Source organism: Patagioenas fasciata, chromosome 28 (genome assembly GCF_037038585.1).
Source record: "Patagioenas fasciata isolate bPatFas1 chromosome 28, bPatFas1.hap1, whole genome shotgun sequence".
Classification (NCBI taxonomy): Eukaryota; Metazoa; Chordata; class Aves; order Columbiformes; family Columbidae; genus Patagioenas; species Patagioenas fasciata.
In genome coordinates, this window is record NC_092547.1 from 3,724,713 (window position 1) to 3,748,707 (window position 23,995).

Genomic DNA, 23,995 nt, shown 5'->3' on the forward strand with positions numbered 1-23,995 from the left:
TGGCAGGGCCTGAGCCGCGGACACCCGTGGGGTGCGGGCTGGGACCCCAGTGAGGGGCTGTCCTGCACCTGTCTGGGCATGGGGGCTGAGGGGGGATGCGTGCAAGGGGGTGTGTATGTGTGTGTGTGCAAAATGGGCATGCATATGTGCATGTGAGTGCAAGGACACATGTATGTGTGTGTGTGCAAACCGGGTGAGTGTGTGCAAGGGTTCACGTGCATGCGAGTGTGCAAAATGGGCGTGCATTTGTGCCAGAGTACATGCAAGGCTGTGTGTGTGTGTGCCAAATGAGTGTATGTGTGCACACGTATGTGTGTGCAAAGGTATATGTGTGTGGGCACAAAATGAGCGTGTGTGCAAGGGTGCATGTGCACGTGTGTGCGCACACAACTGGCACGGATGTGCACAAGGGCATGTGTGTGCACACGTGCCTGTGTGTGCAAGGGTGTGTGTGCGCAAACTGGATGTACATGCGTGTGTGCAGAGATGCATGTGCATGTGTGCAAGGGTGCATTTGTGTGCATACACACGTGTGCAAGGGTGCATTTGAGCACTGCATGCATGTGTGCAAGGATGTGTGTGCACATATGTGCCTGTGTGTGCACATGTGGGTGTGCCTAAGGAGTGTGTAGGTGTGTGTGCAGGGAGATACGTGCACACATGCAAAGGGGGGTGTGTGTGTGCACACAGGTGTGCAAGTGTGTGCACGCGTGTGCAAGGGGCTGTAGGTGTGTGACCAGTGGGGGGGTGCAAGAGAGGGGTACTGGGGGGTGTGGATGTGTGTACAGGGTGTGTGTGTGCACGGGACACACTCAGAACGGGGGGGGGTGTGTGCAGACACGGGGGTATCCTGGGGGCGCGTGTGTGCGCACGCGGGGGCCCGGCCGCGCGTGCCCCCGGTGTCCCGTGTCGCCATGTCGGTGCAGCGTCGCGGTGCGTGTGTGTGCGTGTGTGTGTGTGCGCGCGGCCCCGGGGGTGCCGGTCCGCCCGTGCCCGCGCGCGCGCCCGCCGCCCCCGCGCGCCGCCCGCGCCTCCCCCGCCGCACCGGGCCGCTCTGGGGCCCGTACCGGGCCGTACCGGGGCCGCCGCCGCTGCGCCTTTAAGGCCGCCGGCCGGGAGCGCCCGGGAGCAGATCCGGGCGGGGGGGGGCGGGCACCGGCCGGGGCGGGTCGGGCCGGGGCCGCGACCGGGGCCGCCACCGAAGGCCCGGCGTGGGCGCGGGATGGGACGGCGGGGGCGCAGCGCGGCCGCCGTGTAGGAGCGGGCGGCGGCGGGGCCGTGCCGGGGCGCGGAGCCCCGCGGGCGGCGGCGCCGGAGGCGGAGGTGAGCGGGGCCGGCGGGGCGGCCGGGCCGGCGGCGGGGAGCGGGACCGGGAGCGGGGCGCTGCGCGGGGCGCGGTGCGGCGGGGGGTGGGACCGGAGCGGCTCCCGGGGCGGCAGGAGCGGGGTGGTCCGGGGGGGCTGCCCGGTGACCGGTGCGGCAGCGGGAAGGCGCTGGCGGGGCCGGGGCGGACGGGCCGGGCTCGGCGGGGCTCCCCGCGGGGCGGGCGGGCAGGGAGGCGGCCGCCGCCGGGGCCGGCCCTTCTCAGGCCACCGTTTGCTACCGCCGCTTGCCCGGGCCTGCGACCGGTTGCCACGTCCCGGCTGGTCCCCGGTGCCCCGGGGCCGAGGTGCCCGGTGCAGCCTGTTGGCCGCTGTTCAAGATAAACAAGGCCGGGACAGCCGGGACGGTTCCAGCTCTGCCGCAGGTCACTGTGCCGGGGAGGACAGGCTCGGGGCGGCCACGGCAGGGCTGGGCACCGGGACAGCGGCACCGGGACACCGGCACCGGCTGCTTCTGCAGGACCACGGGGCCGGCTCGGGGTCTGCACCCCCGGGGGGGCTGGGACATCAGGGCCCTTCGCTGCCTGGCCCTCCAGGGTGGGGAAAACTTCCCTTTGCACCCTCACGGGCACCGGGGTCCCTCTTGGGGCATTGGGATGGGGGACCGAGCGCTGACCCCTACCCGGCGCCTGCAGCATGTCGTGGTTCAGTGGCATCCTGGTGCCCAAGGTGGACGAGCGGAAGACGGCATGGGGGGAGCGCAACGGCAAGAAGGGCACCCGGCCCCGCGCCGCCCTCTGCGGCCCCCGCTACATGAGCTGCCTGCAGGACCCTGAGATGGAGCGGGGTGGGGGGCCCCCCCGGGGGCTGCGCTGCACCTGGCAGGAGGACCACTACGGCAAGAAGGGACCCGCGGGCGACCTGGGGCTCAAATCGGTGGACCTGGCCTTGGAGGATGGCGAGACCAAGGGTCCGAAGGGGGCCGGGGGCCGCGGTGGGCGACCATCGGCCGGCGAGTGCTGGCGGCGGCTGCTCCAAGTTTTCCGCTCCAAACGCTTCCAGTCGGCCAAACTGGAGCGGCTCTACCAGCGCTACTTCTTCCAGATGAACCAGAGCAGCCTGACGGTGCTGATGGGGGTCCTGGTGCTGGTCTGTGGGGTGATGCTGCTCTTCCACTGCCTGCCCGGCACCCCACACGTGCCGGCCACCGCCGCCTTGGCGAGCGCCACGGCCCTGTTCTTGCTCCTGATGGTGCTGTGCAGCTGCAGCGCCTTCCCCCAGGACTACATGTGGGTGGTGAGCTACGTGGTGCTGGGGCTCCTGGCCGGGGTGCAGGCGCTGGGGACGGTGGCCGTGGCTCCCCGGAGCGCGGCCGAGGGCGTCTGGTGGAGCGTGTTCTTCATCTACATCACCTACACGCTGCTGCCCGTGCGGATGCGGGCGGCCGTGCTGGCCGGCGTCCTCCTCTCCGCCCTGCACCTCACCATCGCCTGGCACCGCAACGCCACGGACCCCTTCGTCTGGAAGCAGGTGGGGCTGGGGGGACACATGGGGAGGCTGTGCCAAGGGGGTCCTGCCTGCTTGTGGCGTGGATGGGACCCCCCCGTCCCCTTTGGTGGTTCTTCAAGTCTCTTTGCAAAATTGGGCTTTTCTGCGACACGGAAAATTCTGGATGTGGGAGGGGCCCCTGGGCTGCCCAGGGAGGGGGGGTCCCGTGCCAGGGTCCTGTGGGTGCTGCCTGTGGCGCGTCCAGGGGTCGCGGTGCTGCCGCAGCCCCGCGCCGGGGGCGAAGGGGCCCCACGTCCCAGCGGGGCTGTGCACAGACCCACCATTGTGGGCTGTACCGGGGTGGGGGGGCACCCACAAAACCCCTGTTGTGGGGCCAGCGGAAACCCCCGAGGGGGATGCAGGGCCAGGGCGCCAGGGCGGGGGGCTGGCTGCCACCCAGGGGGCTGGGACCCTGGCGGTGTCCCCTGTCCTGCCTGCCCAGGGGTAGTGGGTGCTCCCAGTGGGGTGCTGCATGTGTAGGGAGGCACAGGGGGGTCCCCTTGTCCCCAGGGTTGTGTGTGCCCAGCCCCCAGCAGCGCCTCGCTGTGTTCCCCTCCTTGCGCGGGGCCACTCGTCACCCTCGCCCTGCCTGGCCGGGGCCACGTGCCATCCCTGTGGGGCACAGGGCGAGGAGCGCCATGCTGGGGGGGCCGAGGCCAAGAGGTGCAGGGGGTCACAGGAGGGGAAGCCCCTCAAGCGGGGTAACCCCCACAGGGTGGGCAATGGGGCCGCAGCCCCTGGCCGGGGGGGCTGCGATGGGGATGGCGGGTGCGAGTGTCCCCCCCCAGCCTGCCAGAGCACTATAAATAGCCCTGGCCCCGGTCCCGGGGGACAAGGACAGGGAGGGGGGAAACCGCAGGGCTCCCGCTGCCGCCAGCTCTGCTTCCTGACCCCCCAGCTTTCTGTGCTTCCCGTGGGGCCTGGCCGTGTCCCCACACTCTTCCCTGCCCCGGGTCCTCGTGTCCCTCCTGTGTCCTCATACCCCCCTGCCCTGCGTGCCCACGTCCCCCCCGTCCTGATTTCCTACATCCCCAGGTGCCCCATGTCCCCCCCTGCATTTGGTCCCCAGGTCCCCACATTCACCCTGCTCTGGTCCACTGTGTCCCCAAGTCCCCTCTGTTCCCCCTACCCTGGGTGCTCAGGTCCCTGCATCCCCCCTACTGTGGTCTCCTGCAGCCCCAGGTCCCCTCCGTCCCCACGCCCTGTGTCTCCAAGTCCCCCATGTCCCTGCAACCCCCCCGCCTTGGTGTCCCACGCCCCCCCCCAACCTGGTCCCCTGCGTCTCCAGGTCCCTGTATCCCCATATCACCCACCAGGTCCCTGTATCGCCACATCCCCCCAACCTGGTCCTCTGTGTCTCCAGGTCCCTGTATCCCCACATCCCCCCCAGGTCCCTGTATCCCCATACACCCTGACCTGGTCCCCCATGTCCCCAGGTCCCTGCATCCCCACATCCCCCTACCTTGGGTCCCCATGTCCTCATGTCTCCCTGCCCCACATCCCCCCTTGTGGCCTCTGGTGACTGCACCCCCATAGCACAGCTGGGGTTTTGGGGTGCAGAGGAGGGTGGCAGAGCTGGCTGGGGATTCCCGGGGGCGTCGTGCTGAGTCCACTTCCCCCACCAGCTCAGTGCCAATGCCCTGATCTTCCTCTGCACCAACGTGGTGGGGGTCTGCACCCACTACCCGGCCGAGGTGTCTCAGCGCCAGGCTTTCCAGGAGACCCGCGGGTACATCCAGGCGCGTCTGCACCTCCAGCGCGAGAACCGCCAGCAGGTGGGTGGGGGCCCTGGGGGCTGGGGGGGCCATGGGGACCCCGGCCCCGCGCTGACGGGGTGATACGGGGGGCAGGAGCGGCTGCTGCTCTCGGTGCTGCCCCAGCACGTGGCCATGGAGATGAAGGAGGACATCAACACCAAGAAGGAGGACATGATGTTCCACAAGATCTACATCCAGAAGCACGACAACGTCAGGTATCGCAGGGCTGCGGGTGGGTGAGGTTTGGGGGGGGGGGTCCATAGGGGGGTGTATGTGTCCCCGCTGAGGCCACGCTCTTCCTCCCGGCAGCATCCTCTTCGCCGACATTGAGGGCTTCACCAGCCTGGCCTCGCAGTGCACGGCACAGGAGCTGGTGATGACGCTCAATGAGCTCTTCGCTCGCTTCGACAAGCTGGCGGCAGTGAGTGGTGGGGCTGGGGGGGTCCTGGGGGTCCCTGAGCCCCCCTGACCCGCCCCTCACCCCCCAGGAGAATCACTGCCTGCGCATCAAGATCCTGGGGGACTGCTACTACTGCGTGTCGGGGCTGCCCGAGGCGCGCGGGGACCACGCGCACTGCTGCGTGGAGATGGGGGTCGACATGATCGAGGCCATCTCGTGAGTGCCACCACGACCCTGGGGCACTGTACCCATCCTTGGTGCCACCGCAACCCTGGGGCACTGTGCCCATCCTTGATGCCACCATGACCCTAGGAAGCTGTGCCCATCCTTGGTGCCACCGCAACCCTGGGGCGCTGTGCCCATCCTTGGTGCCACCGCAACCCTGGGGCACTGTGCCCATCCTTGGTGACACCATGACCCTGGGGAGCTGTGCCTGTCCTCAGTACCACTGCAACCTGGGGGGCTGTGCCCATCCCCGGTGCTGGCATGTCCCTGGTGCCACCGCAGCCCTGGGGAGCTGTGCCCATCCCTGGTGCCACCGCAACCCTGGGGAGCTGTGCCTATCCCTGGTGCCACCACAACCTGGGGGGCTGTGCCCATCGCCGGTGCTGGCACATCCCTGGTGCCACCGCAGCCCTGGGGTCTGTGCCCGTCCCCGGTGCCCGCGGTGACACGCTATGCTGGTGCCGTCCGCAGGCTCGTGCGCGAGGTGACGGGGGTGAATGTGAACATGCGCGTGGGCATCCACAGCGGGCGCGTGCACTGCGGCGTCCTGGGGCTGCGCAAGTGGCAGTTCGACGTCTGGTCCAACGATGTCACCCTGGCCAACCACATGGAAGCGGGTGGCAAAGCCGGGTGAGTTGGGACGGGGATGCTGGGCTGGGGACCGGGACCGGGGGGCAGGGGGGGCTCAGCTCCTCATCCTTCCCATCCCCAGGCGCATCCACATCACCTGGGCCACGCTGCAGTACCTGAACGGCGACTACGAGGTGGAGCCAGGCCACGGGGGCGAGCGCAACGCCTACCTCAAGGAGCACAACATCGAGACCTTCCTCATCGTGGGCTGCAGCCAGAAGCGCGTGAGTCGGGGGGCTTTTTGGAGCGGGGTGGAACGCGAGCGGGGGAAGCCGGGGCTGCCCCTCTCATGCCCATTTGCTCCGCAGAAGGAGGAGAAAGCCATCCTGGCCAAGCTGCAGCGCGCCCGCGCCAACTCCACCGAGGGGCTGGTGCCGCGCTGGGTGCCCGAGCGCTCCTTCTCCCGCACCAAGGACTCCAAGGCCTTCCGGCAGATGGTGAGCGGCCTGGGGGGGTGAGGGCCCCCAGCGCTGCGGTATCGGGCGCTCGCTGCCTTCCCCGCTTCCTCCTGCAGCCCACGGCCCCGAGCAACCCGCGGGTCTTTCCGTGTCCTCAGCAGACTTTGGGGATCCCCAGGTGTTCCCCTTGTCCTCAGAAGCCCTTGGGGATCCACAATACCTTCACCAGCCCATGGGGACCCAAACGTGTCCCCCCCTGTCCACAGCAGCGCTTGGGGATCCCCCGTCCTCACTGGCCTTGGGGACCCTTTGGGGTCCCCCGTCCTCACTGGTGTCAGACCTCCCTATGCCCTTGGGGACGCCCCTATCCTTGCCAGGCTTGGAGAACCCTTGGGGATTCCCCTTCGCCATCCTGGTTATCCTCAGGACTCTGTCCCCCATCCTTGGTGGCCTTGGTCACTCTGGGGGTTGCCCCATGTCCTTGTCCCTCTGAGAGTCCCCCCACTCCATACTGGTGGCTCTGACACCTCCCATTTCTCTTGTGTTTCCCCAGGGCATCGATGACTCCAGCAAAGACAAGTAAGTGTCCCGGGGGTGTCACAGCCAGCCCATCCCTGGGGGGGACCCGGGGGGACCCTGACCCAGCCGTGTCCCCAGCCGCGGCGCCCAGGAGGCCCTGAACCCCGAGGACGAGGTGGACGAGTTCCTGAGCCGGGCCATCGACGCGCGCAGCATCGACCAGCTCCGCAAGGACCACGTCAAGAAGTTCCTGCTCACCTTCCAGACGCCTGAGCTGGAGAAGAAGGTGGGGATGTCCCTCTGAAGTCCCCTCTGTCCTGGTTTTATGGCACCCTCCACTCTCTCCATCACAGCTGTGGGTCACCTCTGTCCCCTCTCGTCTGTGGGGTCCCTTCCATCCTGATGGCTTCATGGTCCTCCCTGTCCTGGCCCCTCCTTCCCATCCCTTGGGGTCCCCTCTGTCCCCCTCCATCTCATCCCCGGGGTCCCGTGCGTCCCCCTCGGCCCAGCCCTGTCCCCCCTGTCCCCGCAGTACTCCAAGAAGGTGGATGATCGCTTCGCTGGCTACGTGGCCTGCACCCTCCTCGTCTTCTGCTTCATCTGCTGCCTCCAGATCGTGGTGTTCCCCCAGTGAGTGCCGCAGCCCCCCAAAACGCCCCCCCTGTCCCCCCCGCCCCCACACTCACAGCCGCCTCTCTCCTCAGCTCCCCACTGATGCTCGGTGTCTACGTCAGCATCTTCATCCTCCTCGCCACCATCCTCTTCGTCTGTGCCGTCTACTCCTGTGTCACCGTGAGTCCAGGGCCAGCGGGTGGGGGTTTGGGGGGGCTCAGCGGAGCGTGACGGGGATTTTGCCCCCCCAGCTCTTCCCCGCTGCCCTGCAGCGACTGTCCCGGAAGATCGTCCAGTCCCGCGCCCACAGCACCGTCATCGGCGTCTTCACCATCCTCCTCGTCTTCATCGCCGCCTTCGTCAACATGGTAGGGACGTGGGGCTGGGGGGTGGGGGGCTGTGGGTCACCGTCTCACCCCTCTCGCCCCCTCCAGTTCACCTGCAGCCGGGTGTCCCTGCGGGACTGCGCTGCCCACGAGCTCAACGTCACCCCGGAGGCCGTGGGACCCTGCCAGCTGCGCACCCTCAACCTGTCCCTGGGGTCCCCTGCGGGGCCGTGTCACCACCACGGGCTGGCCTGCGACTTCCCCGAGGTGAGACCTGTGTGGCACCCATGGGTGTGGGGCTGGGACGGGGTCCTGTGTGGGCACCAGCAGGCCAGGTGCTCTGGGGCTGGTACAGGGACCCTGAGGATGCAGGGTGCTGGCAGAGGTCCCTGTGGGTGCTGGAACAGGGTCCCCACAGACATAGGGTGCTAGCAGAGGTCCCTGTGGGTGCTGGAACAGGGTCCCCACAGACATGGTGCTGGCAGAGGTCCCTGTGGGTGCTGGAACAGGGTCCCCACAGACATAGGGTGCTGGCAGAGGTCCCTGTGGGTGCTGGAACAGGGTCCCCACAGACATAGGGTGCTGGCAGAGGTCCCCGTGGGTGTTGGAACAGGGTCCCCACAGACATAGGGTGCTGGCAGAGGTCCCTGTGGGTGCTGGAACAGGGTCCCCACAGACATAGGGTGCTGGCAGAGGTCCCTGTGGGTGCTGGAACAGGGTCCCCACAGACATAGGGTGCTGGCAGAGGTCCCTGTGGGTGCAGAGTCCTGCACGGGCACTGGTGCAGGGTCCCTGAGGGTGCAGACACAATGTCCCCAGGGGTGCTGGCACAGGGTCCCTGAGGCTGCAGGGTGCCAGCATGGGGTACCTGCAGGCACAGTGTTCTCAAGGGTGCTGGCATGGGGTCCCCAAGGGTACTGGGTGCTGTAGGCACAGCATCCCCAAGGGTACAAGGTGCTGTAGGTACATTGTCCCCAAGGGTACAGGGTACCAACACAGTGTCCCTAAGGGTACAGGGTGCTGTAGGTACAGTGTCCCCAAGAGTATAGGGTGCTGTAGGCACAGTGTCCCCGCGGGTGCAGGGTGCCAGCACAGTGTCCCTGCAGACACAGGCTGCTGACACGGGTCCCTCCGTGGGTGCTGGCACCGAGCCCCTGAGTGCTGGCAGGGGGTCCCCCGGGTGCCATGTCCCTGTGCGTTTGGGGTGCTGGCGGGAGTCCCTGCGGGTGCCGGTGTCACCACGGGGTGTCCCTCCCGCAGTACTTCAGCTACAGCGTGGTGCTGAGCCTGCTCGCCTGCTCCGTCTTCCTGCACATCAGCAGCATCGGGAAGCTGCTGCTCATGGTGGCCATCGAGGCCACCTACCTGGTGCTGGTGGAGGGTCCCCAGGCCACCCTGTTTGACAACGCTGACCTGCTGGTGGTGGCCAACGCCCTGTGAGTGCCCCATGTGCCCCCGCTGTCCCCTCCCTGGGAGCTGTGTCCCCACCCCGCTAACGCTGACTCCTCTCCCCGCCACCAGGCCCTTCAATGTGACCCAGGATGAATGGTGAGTGGGGGACTGGGACCAGTGGGGAACTGGGAGGAGGGGATGAGGGTGGGTGATAGCAGGAGAGTCCCTTGGGGTCTATACTGGGACGGTGGGCACAGCTTTGGGGGCTGGGTGCAGGTTTGGGGTCCCTGGGGTGGGTGTGTCATAGGGGTTCAGGTGCAGGTTTGGGGTCTCTGGGGTGGGTACGTCTTTGGGGATCCCTTGGGTGGGTGCACCTTTGGGGGCTGGGTGGAGGTTTGGGGTTTGGGTGCATCTTAAGGGGTCCCCAGGGTGGGTGCAGGTTTGGGGTCCCCAGGGTGGGTGCAGATTTGTGGTGCCTGGGGTGGGTGCATCATAGGGGTCCAGGTGCAGGTTTGGGGTCCCTGGGGTGGGTGCGTTATAGGGGTTCGGGTGCAGGTTTGGGGTCCCCGAGGTGGGTGCGTCGTAGGGGTCCGGGTGCAGGTTTGGGGTCCCCAAGGTGGGTGCATCAATAGGGGACCGGGTGCAGGTTTGGGATCCCTAGGGTGGGTGCATCATAGGGGACCAGGTGCAGGTTTGGGGTCCCCGGGGTGGGTGCAGATTTGTGGTCCCTGGGGTGGGTGCATCATAGGGGACCGGGTGCAGGTTTGGGGTCCCTGGGGTGGGTGCAAATTTGTGGTCCCTGGGGTGGGTGTGTCATAGGGGTCTGAGTGCAGGTTTGGGGTCCCTGGGGTGGGTGCATCATAGGGGTCTAGGTGCAGGTTTGGGGTCCCCGGGGTGGGTGCATCATAGGGGTCTAGGTGCAGGTTTGGGGTCCCCGGGGTGGGTGCATCATAGGGGTCTAGGTGCAGGTTTGGGGTCCCCGGGGTGGGTGCATCATAGGGGTCTAGGTGCAGGTTTGGGGTCCCCGGGGTGGGTGCATCATAGGGGTCTAGGTGCAGGTTTGGGGTCCCCGGGGTGGGTGCATCATAGGGGTCTAGGTGCAGGTTTGGGGTCCCCGGGGTGGGTGCAGATTTGTGGTCCCTGGGGTGGGTGCATCATAGGGGACCGGGTGCAGGTTTGGGGTCCCTGGGGTGGGCAGGGACTGGTCCGTCGTCCCCTCTCAGCGGGGGGACGGTACCCACAGCCCAGCGGAGGGGAAGGTGGCCCTGCGGTACGTCACCCCCGTCATCCTGGCCGTCTTCGCGCTGGCGCTGTACCTGCACGCGCAGCAGGTCGAGTCCACCGCCCGCCTCGACTTCCTCTGGAAGCTGCAGGTAGGACCTGGGGGGGACGAGGGATGAGGGGATGGGACCGCCCCCCTCCCCACACCCCGGGGCGGCTCCCGCATGGTGCTGGGTGCCGCAGGCGACGGGCGAGAAGGAGGAGATGGAGGAGCTGCAGGCGTACAACCGGCGGCTGCTGCACAACATCCTGCCCAAGGACGTGGCGGCGCACTTTCTGGCGCGGGAGCGGCGCAACGACGAGCTCTACTACCAGTCCTGTGAGTGCGTGGCCGTCATGTTCGCCTCCATCAGCAACTTCTCTGAGTTCTACGTCGAGCTGGAGGCCAACAACGAGGGCGTCGAGTGCCTGCGCCTGCTCAACGAGATCATCGCCGACTTCGACGAGGTGCTGGAGTGCAGTGGGGTGGATCATGGGGATGGGGTGCATGGAGTTCTGGAAAGGCTGTGGAGCAGCATGAGTGGGGGAAGGAAGATGGGGTGCAGGAAGATGGGGTGCTGGAGAGACCATGGAGCAGTGTTCATGGAGCTGTGGGATGGGGTGCAGGAGTTGGGGTGCACAGAACCCCAGAGAGGCTGTAGAGCACCGTGCATGGGGTGCAAGATGGGGTGCCCAGGGTGCTAGAGGGGCTGTGGGGCACTGTGCATGGGGTGTATGAAGATGGGGTGCTGGAAAGAGGTGGTGGAGGAGCGTTGATGGAGCTGTGGGATGGGGTACAGGGCACAGGGAGCAGGAGATGGGGTGCATGGGGTGCTAGGGAGGCTGTGGAGCAGCATACATGGGGTGCATGGGGATGGGATGCACAGGGCCCCAGAGAGGCTGTAGAGCACTGTGCATGTGGTGCAAGAAGATGGGGTGCACAGGGTGCTGGAAAGATCATGGAGCAGAGTTCCTAAGGTGCACAGGGATGGGGTGCTAGATGATGGGGTGCAGAGGGTGCTGGAGGGGTTGTGGAGCACCATGTGTGGGGATGGGGTGCAGGAGGTGGGGTGCACAGGGTGCTAGAGAGGCTGTGGAGCAGCGAACATGGGGTGCACAGGGATGGGGTGCAGGGGATGGGGGTGCACGGGGCTCCAGAGAGGCTGTAGAGTACCATGCATGGGGTGCATGAAGATGGGGTGCAGAGAGTGCTGGAGGGGCTATAGGGCACCATGTATGGGGATGGGGCACAGGGGATGGGGTGCACGGGGCTCCAGAGAGGATGTGGAACACTGTGCACAGGGTGCAAGAAGATGGGGTGCTTGGGGTGCTGGAGACCATGGAGCAGTGTGCATGGAGCATAGGAGACGATGGGCTGGGGGGCAGGAAGATGGGGTGCACAGAACCCCAGTGAGGCTGTGGAGACATGCATGGGGTGCACAAGGTGCTGGAGGGGCTGTAGGGCACCATGCGTGGGGATGGGGTGCAGGGGATGAGGTGCACGGGGTGCTAGAGAGGCCATGGAGCAGCATACATGGGATTCACAGGGATGGGGTGCAGGGGGCCCCAGAGAGGCTGTAGAGCACCATGCATGGGGTGCAAGAAGGTGGGGTGCACGGGGTGCTGGAGACACCACGGAGCACCATGCGTGGGGTGAGCACAGGCTGGGCTGCAGGCAGATGAGGGGTGCAGGACCCCAGAGAGGCCACGTGGGGGTGACACCACCCCCCCATCCCTGTCCCCCCAGATAATCAGCGAGCAGAAGTACCGGCAGCTGGAGAAGATCAAGACCATCGGCAGCACCTACATGGCGGCCTCGGGGCTGAACGCCGCCACCTACGACCGTGAGGGCCGGAGCCACATCGCGGCGCTTGCCGACTACGCCATGCACCTCATGGAGCAGATGAAGTACATCAACGAGCACTCCTTCAACAACTTCCAGATGAAGATCGGTGAGCGGCCTCGCACGCCCCTCGCACGTCCCTCTGCCTCCCTGCATGCCCCTCGCACGTCCCTGCACGTCCCTTGCAGGCGGCGCAGCAGCCGCCGGCTCTCGCACGCCTCGTCCCTTTTTGCACACGTGACCCTGGTGCATAGCCCTTGCACGGGGGAGCTTTGCACGGCCCCTTGGCTTTGCACGTACAGCCTCCGCACAAGCCTTGCACACCTCTTGCACGCCTCTGCCCTTTTGCACGCACAGCCTTTGCGGAGCACTTTGTATGCAGATCTTTGCATGCTCTTTGGGCCTTGCACACACATTTGCACAAGCGAAGCCTTGTACACCTTTTCCCCTTTGTGTGCACAGCCTTCACACACCCCTTGATGTGTGCTGATGTTGCACGGCCCTTTAGCCCTTGCACACGTAGGCCTTCACACACCTCTTTACACACCCCACTGCCTCCACACAGCCCTTTGCACATGCAAATCCTTGCACACCTCTTTCTTTTTGCACACACTGGACCTTGCACACCCCTTCCCCCTTGCACACGCCTGTGCACATGCAAACCCTTGCACACACTGGACCTTGCACACCCCTTTGCACTTGCAAACCCTTACACACCCCTTCGTTCTCGCACATCCTGGCCCTCACACACCCCTATGCATGTGCCAACCCTTGCATACCCCTATGCATGTGCCAACCCTTGCACACCCCTTCTTTCTCGCACATCCTGGCCCTTGCACACCCCTGTGCGCATCCAAACCCTTGCACACCCCTATGCACATGCAAACCCTTGCACAGCCCTGTGCATGTGCAAACCCTTGCACACCCCTTTGCCTTCGTCCCCCTGTGCACACACAAACCATTGCACCCCGCTTCCCCTTTGCCCACACCTCCCTTTGCCCCCCTCTTTTCCCCTCGCATGCCCCCCGCTTCCCCCCTGCAACCATGGGGGAGTTCGTGACACCCTCTTTGTCCCTTTCTGACCCCCCCAGGCCTGAACATGGGCCCGGTGGTTGCGGGGGTGATCGGGGCGCGCAAGCCCCAGTACGACATTTGGGGCAACACCGTCAACGTCTCCAGCCGCATGGACAGCACCGGCGTCCCCGACCGCATCCAGGTCAGCGGGGGGGCGGGAGGGGGGGGACAGGGCGCCCTCAGAGCAACTCCTCACCCCCCCATGTGTCCCACTCCCCCCTCAGGTGACAACGGACCTGTACCAGGTGCTGGCGGCCAAGGGCTACGTGCTGGAGTGCCGGGGACTGGTCAAGGTCAAGGGCAAGGGCGAGATGACCACCTACTTCCTCAACGCCGGCCCTGCAGGGAGTTAGGGGGGGTCCCCGCCTGGTGTGGCCCCCCCACCCCAGGACCTGCACAGGGGTCAGGCAAAAAAGGAAAAAAAATCCCCAAATCCATGTATTTAAAAGAAAAAACAAAGGGAGAAATGGACACAAGGGAGGTGGCTGGGGGGGAACCCCCTGCTGTGCCCCCCCAGGGTGGGGGGATTGCCCAGCACCGGGGGGGTTGGGGAGGGGTTGAGGTGCAACCCCCCCCCTTTGCTAAAATCCCCCACGTGCCAAAGAGGGGAGATGGGCCCCCCCGGGGAAGGGGCTGGGGGTGTCCCTGTCCCCTCCATGTGCCAAACTGAAGTGCCGCCTGCGGAGGGGGGGCACAGGCCAAGCACCTTCACACCCCCCGGGGCTGCCAGCGGGGAGGGGGGGGTGGGTGCAGCTCCCCCCCCTTTTAAATGCAAAAAAAAAAAAAATGAAGTGACTTTTTTTTTTTTCCTTTTTTCTTTTCCTGTTTTGTTTTGTTTGAAGCTGTTTTGGGGCGGGGGGGGCTCAGCCTAGGGGGGCTGCACCGCCCCCCCTTCCCTCCACTGCTGCCCTGAGGTACTACTTTGTCCTTCGTGTGTACAGATAAATTAATTATATATAAAACTCACTTTGGATACGAGCTGTGGCCTGGTGTGTGGGACTGAGATTGGGGGGGTGGCTGGGGGGGTCCTGGGGGGCAAACCGGGCTCAGGGACCACGGGGGGGAAAGGGGAGGTGGTGGGGTGATGGGGATGGGGGTTCGGGAAGGGATTAGGGGTGAAACACCTGTACTTGAACTGCCCGTGTGTTTCAAGCTGTGAGGGCAAATTAGCTAAGAAATTAATTTTTAAACATTGATAGGTTTAAATAATACTACTTTGCAAACTTAGCACCTTTTATACAGTGAATAATTATAGAAAAGCTACAGAGGTGGCTCCTTGTGTTCCACAAAGCTCACACTACTATAAAACTCTTACAAGGACAAACCATTTATTAGCCAAATGAGTTAACTTTCATTTTAAAGTGATATCACACGTTCCAATTCGTCTGTATTTGCAAGGATAAACCATTTGGTTTATAAATGGCTTAACTTACATTTTAAAGGGATATCACACATTCAAATTCGCCTGTGTTTTCAAACAACTTTATCACGTAATTTCAGATGAGTTTCTTACAGTAGAAGAGGTCTTGAAGTTTTTGCTGTTTGTCGTTGCTGTGGTGGTTCTGTTTGGTTTGGTTTTGCAGCTCTCTCTCAGTAGTTAGCGCCACAGCCCCTCAGAAAGCTCTGGACCGGTCAGTTCCATGTTTAGAGGGATTTTCACCTCAGGATCTCCATGTTAAATAGTTCGCTGTGTAGATTCAAAGGAAGCTTTTCATTAGTCATCACCCACTTGTGAGGGGTTAGCGGAGGGTTAACGGGGAGGGGGTTAACGGGGGGATAACGGGGAGGAGGTTAACGGGGGGATAACGGGGAGGAGGTAACTGGAGGTGTAACGGTCGCGCCCCCCGCCCCGCGTCTCTCCCGCCCAAGCGCGCAGGCGCCCCAACGGCTCCTCGCCCCGCCCTGCCCTATGACGCAACCGTACGCGCGCGCTGCCGCCCTGTGACGCCAGCGCGTCGTTTACCGTACGTGCGTGCGTGCGTGCGCGCGCGGGCGCAGATCGCCATGGAGGCCTCGGCGGGCGGCGGGGCCGGCGGCGGCGGCGCGACCGGCAGGCGCTGGTACTTCACCCGCGAGCAGCTGGACCGCAGCCCGTCCCGCCGCGCCGGGCTCGACCCCGACAAGGAGCTCTCGTACCGGCAGCAGGCGGCCAACCTGCTACAGGACATGGGGCAGCGCCTCAACGTGTATCCGGGCCGCGCTAGGCCGCGCTAGGCCTGCGGTATCGCCGCCGCGGGGCGGGGGAGGCTGGGCCGGGCTGGGCCGCGGGGAGAGCCGGGGGAAGAGTCGGGACCGGCCCTTGGGAGGGTAAAGGCCGGTCCGGAGCGAGGAGGGTGAGGCCGGGTGGCGGGGAGGGTTCCGGAGCGGGGGGAGCCCGACCCGACCGTTGGGAGAGGGAGGCGGGGAGAACCGAGCGCCCTGCGGGATCCGGCAGAGCCGGCCCGGCTGTTGGAACGGGGAGACCGGGAGCTTGGGGAGCTGTGCCGGTGAGCAGGGAGGGCTGGAGCGGGGAGACCCGGGCGGATCTGGGCACGGGGGGAGCGCGGCCCGGCCCGGGGATGTCGGGGGGCTGAGGGCGCTGCTCGGGACTCGTTGCTGGGGCTGTTTCCTTAACCGCCGGCTCAGGTCCCAGCTCACCATTAACACGGCCATCGTGTACATGCACCGGTTCTACATGGTGCAGTCCTTCACGCAGTTCCACAGAAATGTAAGTGTGCTGGGGGGGTGCGGGGCGCTGGGGACCCCCCAGTTCTGCTCCTGCTGCTGCCTGGCAACCAGCTGGGGGGTGACACGGTGGGACTGACCCTGGAGAAGGGACAAGTGGTTTGTAGTTGCTGGTGGTCACCAGAGATGCCCTTTCCTCTTGGGTGTATTTGGATTTGCACAGGCTTTGTTTCCTAAAAGAATATTTGTTTTATATGTGAGATGAGCCTAATTTATTTGCTTTACTATTAAACTTATTAACTTGTTTTGTTTTTCTCTGAAGTCGGTGGTACCAGCAGCCCTGTTCTTGGCGGCCAAGGTGGAGGAGCAGCCTCATAAACTGGAGCATGTAATCAAGGTAGCACATGCTTGTCTGCATCCCCAGGAACCTCCCCTAGACACCAAGAGCGAGGTAAGTGTTGAGAGCGGGGAGCTGGGCTCTGATGGGAGGAGCAGGAATGGCAGAAAATGCCGCATCCCGGCTCGCTCGGGTTCCGCAGCCCCCGCTCTAACGAGCGGCCGTGTCCCAGGATGGCCAGTGTCAGCTTTCCAATTCAACTGCTCTTGCGTTACCGAGAGCTTTTTGGCTTCTGTACAGCAGAAGGCTTTTTTTTCCCCTGCTCTGTGGCAACTTTTCTTGTGTTCTCCTCTGCTGTGCCGCTGCAAATGCGACTGGGCTGTGCTGCATAATGGTGTCTGCGTGATAAAGCTGCTGAGGAGGGTGTGGATGTGGCTGCGATTGAGTAGTGTCTGCGGCAGAACAGAGGGTGATGTGTGCGGTTTGGTTCTGTTCTGTCCCCACGCATTTAACAGTGGGTTTTTACTAAACCCAATCCCCCATCTCTCGAGACAGCCCATCTTACCTGGAACTGAGCAGCCAACCCTGCTGAAAAGGGGCAGGCTTAAGGACAAAATAAAAAGGCAGCCGATTCCTCCCTGTACTGCCCGTGTAGCCGCCCCGTGCAGTGCGAGGGACCAGGACCCCCCGGCAGCAGCTATAGCCGGGGAGTGGGTCCCCCCAGCGCTCTACTTTCTCTTCTCTGGCAGGGAATCTGCGCCAGCTCCCCCAGTGCACATCAACAGAAAGATTCCCCTTTGCTATTTTTGCCTCCCTGAGAAAAAAAAAGGCTGTTAGAAATGTGCAGGCTTTATACGGAGTTGCCTCATCATGAGTAACTTGCCTGTCCTCTCAACCCCAGGCTTACCTGCAACAAGCCCAAGACCTGGTCATTCTAGAGAGCATAATACTGCAGACCCTGGGTAAGTTTTTCCAAGCGGACGGGCTGCCACACGAATCCCAGAGCCAGGAGAGTTCCGCAGAGCGGAGAGCCTGACCGCCCCTTCTCCACAGCTGGAGGGCAGCTGCACAGCTGGAGAGCAAGAGTCCAGGCAACAAACTCTTGGATTTTTCATGCCCACTCCTTGTTTTGCTTTTAACGGCAGTTTTTTCAGGTGTAACTCGTGTCAGGTTTGATGCTCAGAGAAATGAAACTGTGGCTCGTCTCTTCTCCCCCTCCCACCACAGGTTTTTACCGCTTGGACACCAGTCCCTGTCCTCCCTTGTGCTGTTGAACTCGATAACGCTCTAGTCCTGTGGTCATGAAGCAGTTTGCACTGAGAGATTTCTAACAAAACCTGGGCTGAAAGTTCATTTTTTATCAGAATGGGGGGAAAAAAAAAACCCAAAACAACAAAACCGGCAACAGTTGTTGGGTTTTTTTTTTGACAGTAGAAGCTGGAGCCTCCATGCAGGGCTGTGGCTGTTGGATCCCGTATCCTGTTCCTTTCTCAAATGTGCTGTTAAGATTCGGTTTTACTAACGTATGTTCTGTTTCAGAGGCAGTTTGTAGGTAGCGTTCTGCTCCAAAATCCTCGTGGTTATTTCTGACTTGATTCGCAGAAAATGCCCCAAACTCTCCCGAGGGGACGGGAGGGGCGGGTGTGTTGATGGGCCACACCAGTGGCCGAGCTGGGACCCCGGTTCCGCAACAACTCGGTTCTCCAGTTGCCTTTTAAAACATCCCAGTTCTTCTAGAACGTTCTGCATGGGAAGAACCAAATCTGTTGCACACATGGACCAATTTGAATGATTTTTTTTTTTTCTATAAAACATAATGGCCAAAGTGAATAGGAAACTGCAGCGAGGATTAAGTTCAGTTGTCTTTAGGCTCCTTCAAAGGGAAAACGTCTGCTTCCTCTTAGCTTTTTGGGTGACAGAAATTCCTTTGGGCCGATGCCATTGTCTTCTCCTTCCTCCCAGCTGCTGGAAGAGGCTTTGTCCTGCTATTTTTAAAATCCTTAATAGCTGTTTTGTTTTCAGTGAGGTCTTTCAAGCGCATGTAGCTGCTCGGAGGGCTGGCAGCAGCAGTGACCTCTGGGTTTTGTGCCTGGAGAACTTGAGTCTTCTGGATGTACAGGAAAACGGGCTCCTGTGTTCCTGCTGGGCAGAGAGCAGGGGCTGTAGGAGGGAAGGGAGAAAACCTTGTCCCCGGGAGCAGGAGTAAAGGTTCATGGATCCGCGGGGCTGTGCTGCTGCCTCGCTGACGGCCCTTCTCTCCCTGTTCTTCCAGGTTTCGAGATCACCATCGACCACCCACACACCCACGTGGTGAAGTGCACGCAGCTCGTGCGAGGTAAGCGAGGGCAGATGGCAAATACCTGTGGCTTCTCCTCCATGTAACCTCAGCCCGGTAGGAAAGGGTTGTGAAAATACGATAAGAGCTGTGAAAATGTGCTGTAGCGTTCAGAGAGCTTCCCAAGAGCTCACTTACAGTCGTTCTTGATAACTGTAACAAATGTAAAAATGGAGGCGGTTACAAATGACTGGTATGATGTGGTTCTGCTGAACCCCACCAAGTAACTTCTAAGATCCTTCTCCACGCCAGAATCTCTACGTACAGTAATTTCTAACTACACTGTGGTGTAATTAGTCAGTGGTGGGTGTTGTGTGTGTAATGATCATCAGGACGTGCCGAATCACACCGTGCTTTCCTTTTCTCTTTCAGCCAGCAAGGACTTGGCGCAAACTTCCTATTTCATGGCTACCAACAGGTGATTCTTTTATAATTAATTCATATTGGACGAGAGGGTTTTATCTTGAGGAGATGTGACCCCCGGGGCGTTGGGCAACCTGGGGATCGCTGGGTTTGGTTCAGACAGAGCAGGAATCCTTTCTCCTGCTGTTTAAAACCAGCTGCAAAATCGGCCCTTTAAGTGAGGCAGGTGGGATGCTCAGAACTTCACTGCTTGCAGAGTTAATATTTAGAACAGACCGAGTTGTGGACATGGGAAATCTTGTGGTTTTTGTGAAAGAGCTCACAGGAGTGAAGGGACGGGAGGAAAAGATGGTTTAAGCACTCGCGCAGGTGAAGCTGCAGAGTCAGAAAACGCTGCCAAGCCCTGAGTTTGTGTGGCCTTGGGCGAGTTGTTTCTCCTCCCTGCCTGCGTTACCCGCTCGCCCAGCGCGGGGTGAACCCTTTGTTGAAGGTTCTTGAGCTCCAAAGGGCATCGTGTGGGTTTTCCTGCATAAAGCAGCGTCAAGGGAAGGTGGTGTTGGGATTTGTGGGCAAACGCGTCCTCGAAACGTGTTTTGTCCCTGCAGCGGTAATTGCTAAACCGAGGAATTATGAGTTAAGGTTATAATTGAAAGAAATCCAGGTAGAAAGGAAGAAGCGCAGCCTCAATTTTGCCTTAAAGTGATGCCACGAAACGCTTGATTAAGCTGCTTAAGCAATGAACTCGATTTATCAGGCATAGCTACAGACGTTTTATTTCCTTTTGGCACCGGTGCGGGGCAGAGCGAAGGCTGTTTGTGCACCCTCGCTTCTGACCTTGACAGACCAGATAAAGGCTCCGAATTCCCCAGGTTTGACTCGATGTAAATACAGTATCCATGCACCAGGGTCAGCCTTTGTGGCTGTAGATGTGCATCTCCCTCTCTCCGCATTGCATTGCTGGAAAAGTGTTTAATAACCTGAAGAAACGCAGCCAACGCCGTCATGCGGCTGCATGGAGACGCTCGGTGACCCCGTGTCCATCAAGGGACAATGAATGAGGATGATGGGGACGCTCAGTTTGCTGCTAGGTTTGCAAGGCTTAGTAGAGAGGAAGATGCTTTCTCTGTGCTTCCCAGACCGCCCAGCGCTGACGTCTGAGCAAATTAATTTACTAATTGACTAATGAAAGTGATAGGTGACCGGGCTCTCTTTGCGTGAGTCACTCTGGTGTATGTTGCTATTCACAGCCAGTTGCTGTTCTTAAAAATCATTTAGGAAAGATCAGCCACTTCCTAAAAGCCAAAAAGGGCCAGTTTGCTCTTTGAGTTGAAGCTGGAAGTGTTTTGAGTTTCTTCTTGGGTTGTGCGGAGCCTCGAGCTGACAGCGGCCTGAGAAAAATGGGCAAGGAACAAGCAAATTGGTGGAGTGGGATAGAGACACCAGTAACGGGAGGGTTGTGCTGGGGGAAGAATGGCAGGGTCTGTCCCACCACGGCCACCTCCTGCGCAGCCTTTGGTCAGTGGGTGATTGTGCGTCCTGAAGTTCAGGTTTGGGAGTTGATAGAATCACAGGAGGGTTTGGGTTGAAGGGACCTTCAAATGTCACCTTACCCACCCCTGCCACGAGCAGGGACATCTTCAGCAGCTCGGGGTGCTCAGAGCCCCGTCCAGCCTGGCCTGGGATGTCTCCAGGGACGTCTCATCCACCACCTCTCTGGCCAACCTGGACCAGGCTCTCACCACCCTCAGGAGCAACATTATCCTTATTACCTAATCTAAATCTCCCCTCTTTTAGTTTAAACCATCACCCCTTGTCCTACCACAACAGGCCCTGCTCAAAGTCTGTCCCCATGTTTCTTATCAGCCCATTTTAAGCACTGAAAGGTTGTTTTTGTTCCTCCCTCCTTTGCGGTGCCCCCAGCCTGCACCTGACCACCTTCAGCCTGCAGTACACCCCTCCCGTCGTGGCCTGCGTCTGCATCCACCTGGCTTGTAAATGGTCCAACTGGGAGATCCCGGTCTCCACGGACGGGAAGCACTGGTGGGAATACGTCGATGGCACTGTGACTCTGGAGCTCTTAGATGGTGAGTTTGGGACTAGTTGTTTTATTCCCCCTAAAAGCTCTTAATGTTATTTTGGCAACTCTGTTCATGGACTCCAAGACTTGTCAAGGTTTCCAGCACAGCAGCAGCTTCTGTGGTACCACAGAGATGGCAAAAAGCACAGTGAGATGAGTTTAAATGCAATCAGTGATACAAATCCTCAGGATTTCCCCTCCTGGAGTGGCCCCATCTCATTAGTAGCTCCGCTCGTCAGTGCAGGGGGATGCCCTGATGGGTCGTGCTGCTCTGCCTCTGACCCTCCTGCCTGGCTTTGTGTTTTCTCTGCAGAACTGACTCATGAATTCCTGCAGATCCTTGAGAAAACTCCCAATCGGCTTAAACGCATCCGGAACTGGCGGGTAAGACTCTGCTTTGGGCGGCGGGTGCTTGCAGGAGAGAACAGGCTCCGATTTCTTGTGTGTGGCATCTCCGCTCTTACAATGCGAGACAGTGTCTGAAGGGCATGTGTGTGGGGAAGCTCTGAATGCTGTGACTCTGCAAAATGTTGCTTTAGCGCTTGAGTTCGTCTGTTCTGAATTAACTCTCGGGTTTTCAGCTGCTCTAACAGCCCCGTTTGCAGTGGTTGGGTCTTTTCCCACAAGGGGAGACGGGGACAAAGTGGATCTGTCTTTGAATGAGCGTTTGTGCGGTGCACAGGGAGTTTTGTTTGCATCCAGCCAGCTCTTGCGACAGCCCGAGGTAAATAACCGATGGCTGCTTTTCTTCCAGGCCTCTCAAGCAGCCAGGAAGTCGAAGGCTGACGACCACGGCGAAGATAAGAGCCTGTCAGAGCAGACGATCCTCAACATGATTTCCAGGAACAATAGTTCGGACATGAACATCGCTGGGTTAATGAGCATGTCAACATCCTCGACCGCCGGAGCGGGGCCTTCTCTGCCGGCCACAACCGACTCGCCCGGCGACCCGAGCGCTGCGGACACGTCCCAGTCTGAGCACTGGTTGTCCCAGCATCCTCCCCCCAAGCTGGAGACCGGCCAGAGCCACAGGACTAACGAAAGCTCGTCGGCTGCCGAGCACCCGTTACAGCAAGATGGCGCTGGTTATCAGAAGCAGAGCGGCAAGAACGCTCCCTCGGCCAAAGTCTCGCTCAAGGAGTACAGGGCCAAGCACGCCGAGGAGCTGGCGGCGCAGAAACGGCAGCTGGAGAACATGGAGGCCAACGTGCGCTCGCAGTACGCCTACGCCGCGCAGAACCTGCTGGTGCAGCAGCAGCGGGAGAGAGAAGTCCAACAGGACGGCAACCCCTCTCCCGTCGTCCTGAAAATGCCCATGGGCGGCTCGGAGAACCCCGAGCGTCCTCCCGGCCCTGAGAAAGGCGACAAAGCCTCGGCGCTGAAGCTGAGGATCCCGGTGGCGAGTGGAGGTGGGGACAGGCCGCTCCCCTCCAAGCAGGAGGAGATCAAAATGCGGATCAAGGTGCCGACGGCTGCGGACAGACACGGCTCCTCGGACGAGTGCGGCCTCAAGAACCGGGAGCACAAGGAGAAACACAAGGGCCACTCTTCCAACCACCACCACCACCACCACAACCACCACTCGCACAAACACTTACACCCCCAGCTCGGCGCCGGTCCCAGCAGTGTCACCAACAAGCGACCGGGAGACTCTAAACATGGCAGCCAGCCCAGCGCCCCCCCTCACAAAACCTACGGCCCCCTCGTTTCATCCCGCAAGAGGCCGCTGCTGGAGGAGCTCATGACCCCGGGCGCGCCGGCCGCACACGAGCACCAACCCAAAGTCAGCAAACCCTCCAAAGGCCCTGGGGTGCCCTTCCCGTACCCCCACCTCCCCGGGCACAGCTCCGATCCGGGCAATATCCCTTTATCCCAGGCCAACAAAGCCCGGGGTACCCACGGCAAATCGGACAAGGGTCCCACGGGGGCCAACGGGCACAACGTGAGCCAGGCCAGTGACTACCAGGATACGGTGAACATGCTGCACTCGCTGCTGAGCGCGCAGGGCATGCAGCCCACCCCGGCCCCCGCCTTCGAGTTCCACTCGTACGGGGAGCTCTTGAACCCCCGCGCGGCCGCCGGCGCCAGAGCCGCCGCCAACACGGACAAGCCCCGACCACCCCCCCTGCCCTCAGAACCGCCCCCTCCGCTCCCCCCGCTCCCCAAGTAAAAAAACAAAACAAATATCCCTTTTTACTACTGAGTTTATACAAAAGCCCAAGCCCAAACCTGGGCTGCCCCCACGAGGGCCTAAAAGGGCTTGTTTGATTTCCACTGCCTCACGAAGAACTATTTTATTATATTATAACTTTTATTATTGATATTTAGAGCGCGGAGTTGTTGAAGCTGTGAAAGGATCAAACCCTTTCTCTGTTCCTTGCTCCCTCCCCCAACAACTTGCAGGCAGCGCTGGGCTCTGGCCCTGCTGGAACTGAAGCCCCCTCCGGGGAACACACATCGTGGGGGGGCTCTGGGGGGTATTTAAAATATGTCACAGAAAATTTAAGATGTTTTACAAATAATTTAAGCATTAACTTATATCTTAGTGTTCTGTTCATTTTAATTCTGTGGTGCTGCGGGGGAGAGGGTTGCAGTGGGATGTTTGGGTGGTTCCACTCGAGCTGTTGGATTCGGGAGTTTTGGGGAGGACGCGATGGGTGGGGGGGACACAAGACCGGTGGCTGCTCAGGCTGGGGGGTGAGGGATTCCCGGCTGGCGTGACCCTGGAAACTGGGAGGTGATGGGGTAGACCCGGGGGTCTCTTGGCCCCCGGCTCGTGGCCTGGGACCAAACCGGTGTACTTGGGGCTACCGGGAGCTCCTCCCTTCCCGGAGGCAAAGCCCGAACCCACCCGGGGCCGCGGGACCCCCGAGCCCCCGGTGCCGCCGCGCCCACGTGTCGCCTTCCCGCCGC

The 23,995-nt window shown here is 61.5% G+C and overlaps 2 protein-coding genes across 2 annotated transcripts; both read left to right on the forward strand.

Annotated features, from left to right (window-relative positions):
• The first annotated feature begins 1,163 nt into the window (after positions 1–1,163).
• Positions 1,164–14,284, forward strand: ADCY6 (adenylate cyclase 6). The gene is made up of 22 exons (XM_065858831.2): positions 1,164–1,323; positions 2,018–2,852; positions 4,496–4,645; positions 4,721–4,842; positions 4,937–5,048; positions 5,116–5,243; positions 5,724–5,882; positions 5,965–6,106; positions 6,191–6,319; positions 6,834–6,859; positions 6,938–7,085; positions 7,332–7,429; positions 7,504–7,591; positions 7,663–7,779; positions 7,846–8,004; positions 8,998–9,173; positions 9,259–9,285; positions 10,373–10,502; positions 10,594–10,857; positions 12,137–12,341; positions 13,324–13,448; positions 13,531–14,284. Exons 2-22 carry the CDS (start codon positions 2,019–2,021, stop codon positions 13,657–13,659), a joined length of 3,468 nt encoding a protein of 1,155 aa, XP_065714903.2. The 5' UTR covers positions 1,164–1,323; position 2,018; the 3' UTR covers positions 13,660–14,284.
• A 992-nt stretch (positions 14,285–15,276) lies between these two features.
• Positions 15,277–23,622, forward strand: CCNT1 (cyclin T1). The gene is made up of 9 exons (XM_065858841.2): positions 15,277–15,492; positions 15,932–16,013; positions 16,293–16,421; positions 17,209–17,269; positions 18,580–18,642; positions 19,015–19,060; positions 20,926–21,089; positions 21,396–21,466; positions 21,837–23,622. Exons 1-9 carry the CDS (start codon positions 15,311–15,313, stop codon positions 23,250–23,252), a joined length of 2,214 nt encoding a protein of 737 aa, XP_065714913.1. The 5' UTR covers positions 15,277–15,310; the 3' UTR covers positions 23,253–23,622.
• The last annotated feature ends 373 nt before the right edge of the window (positions 23,623–23,995 follow it).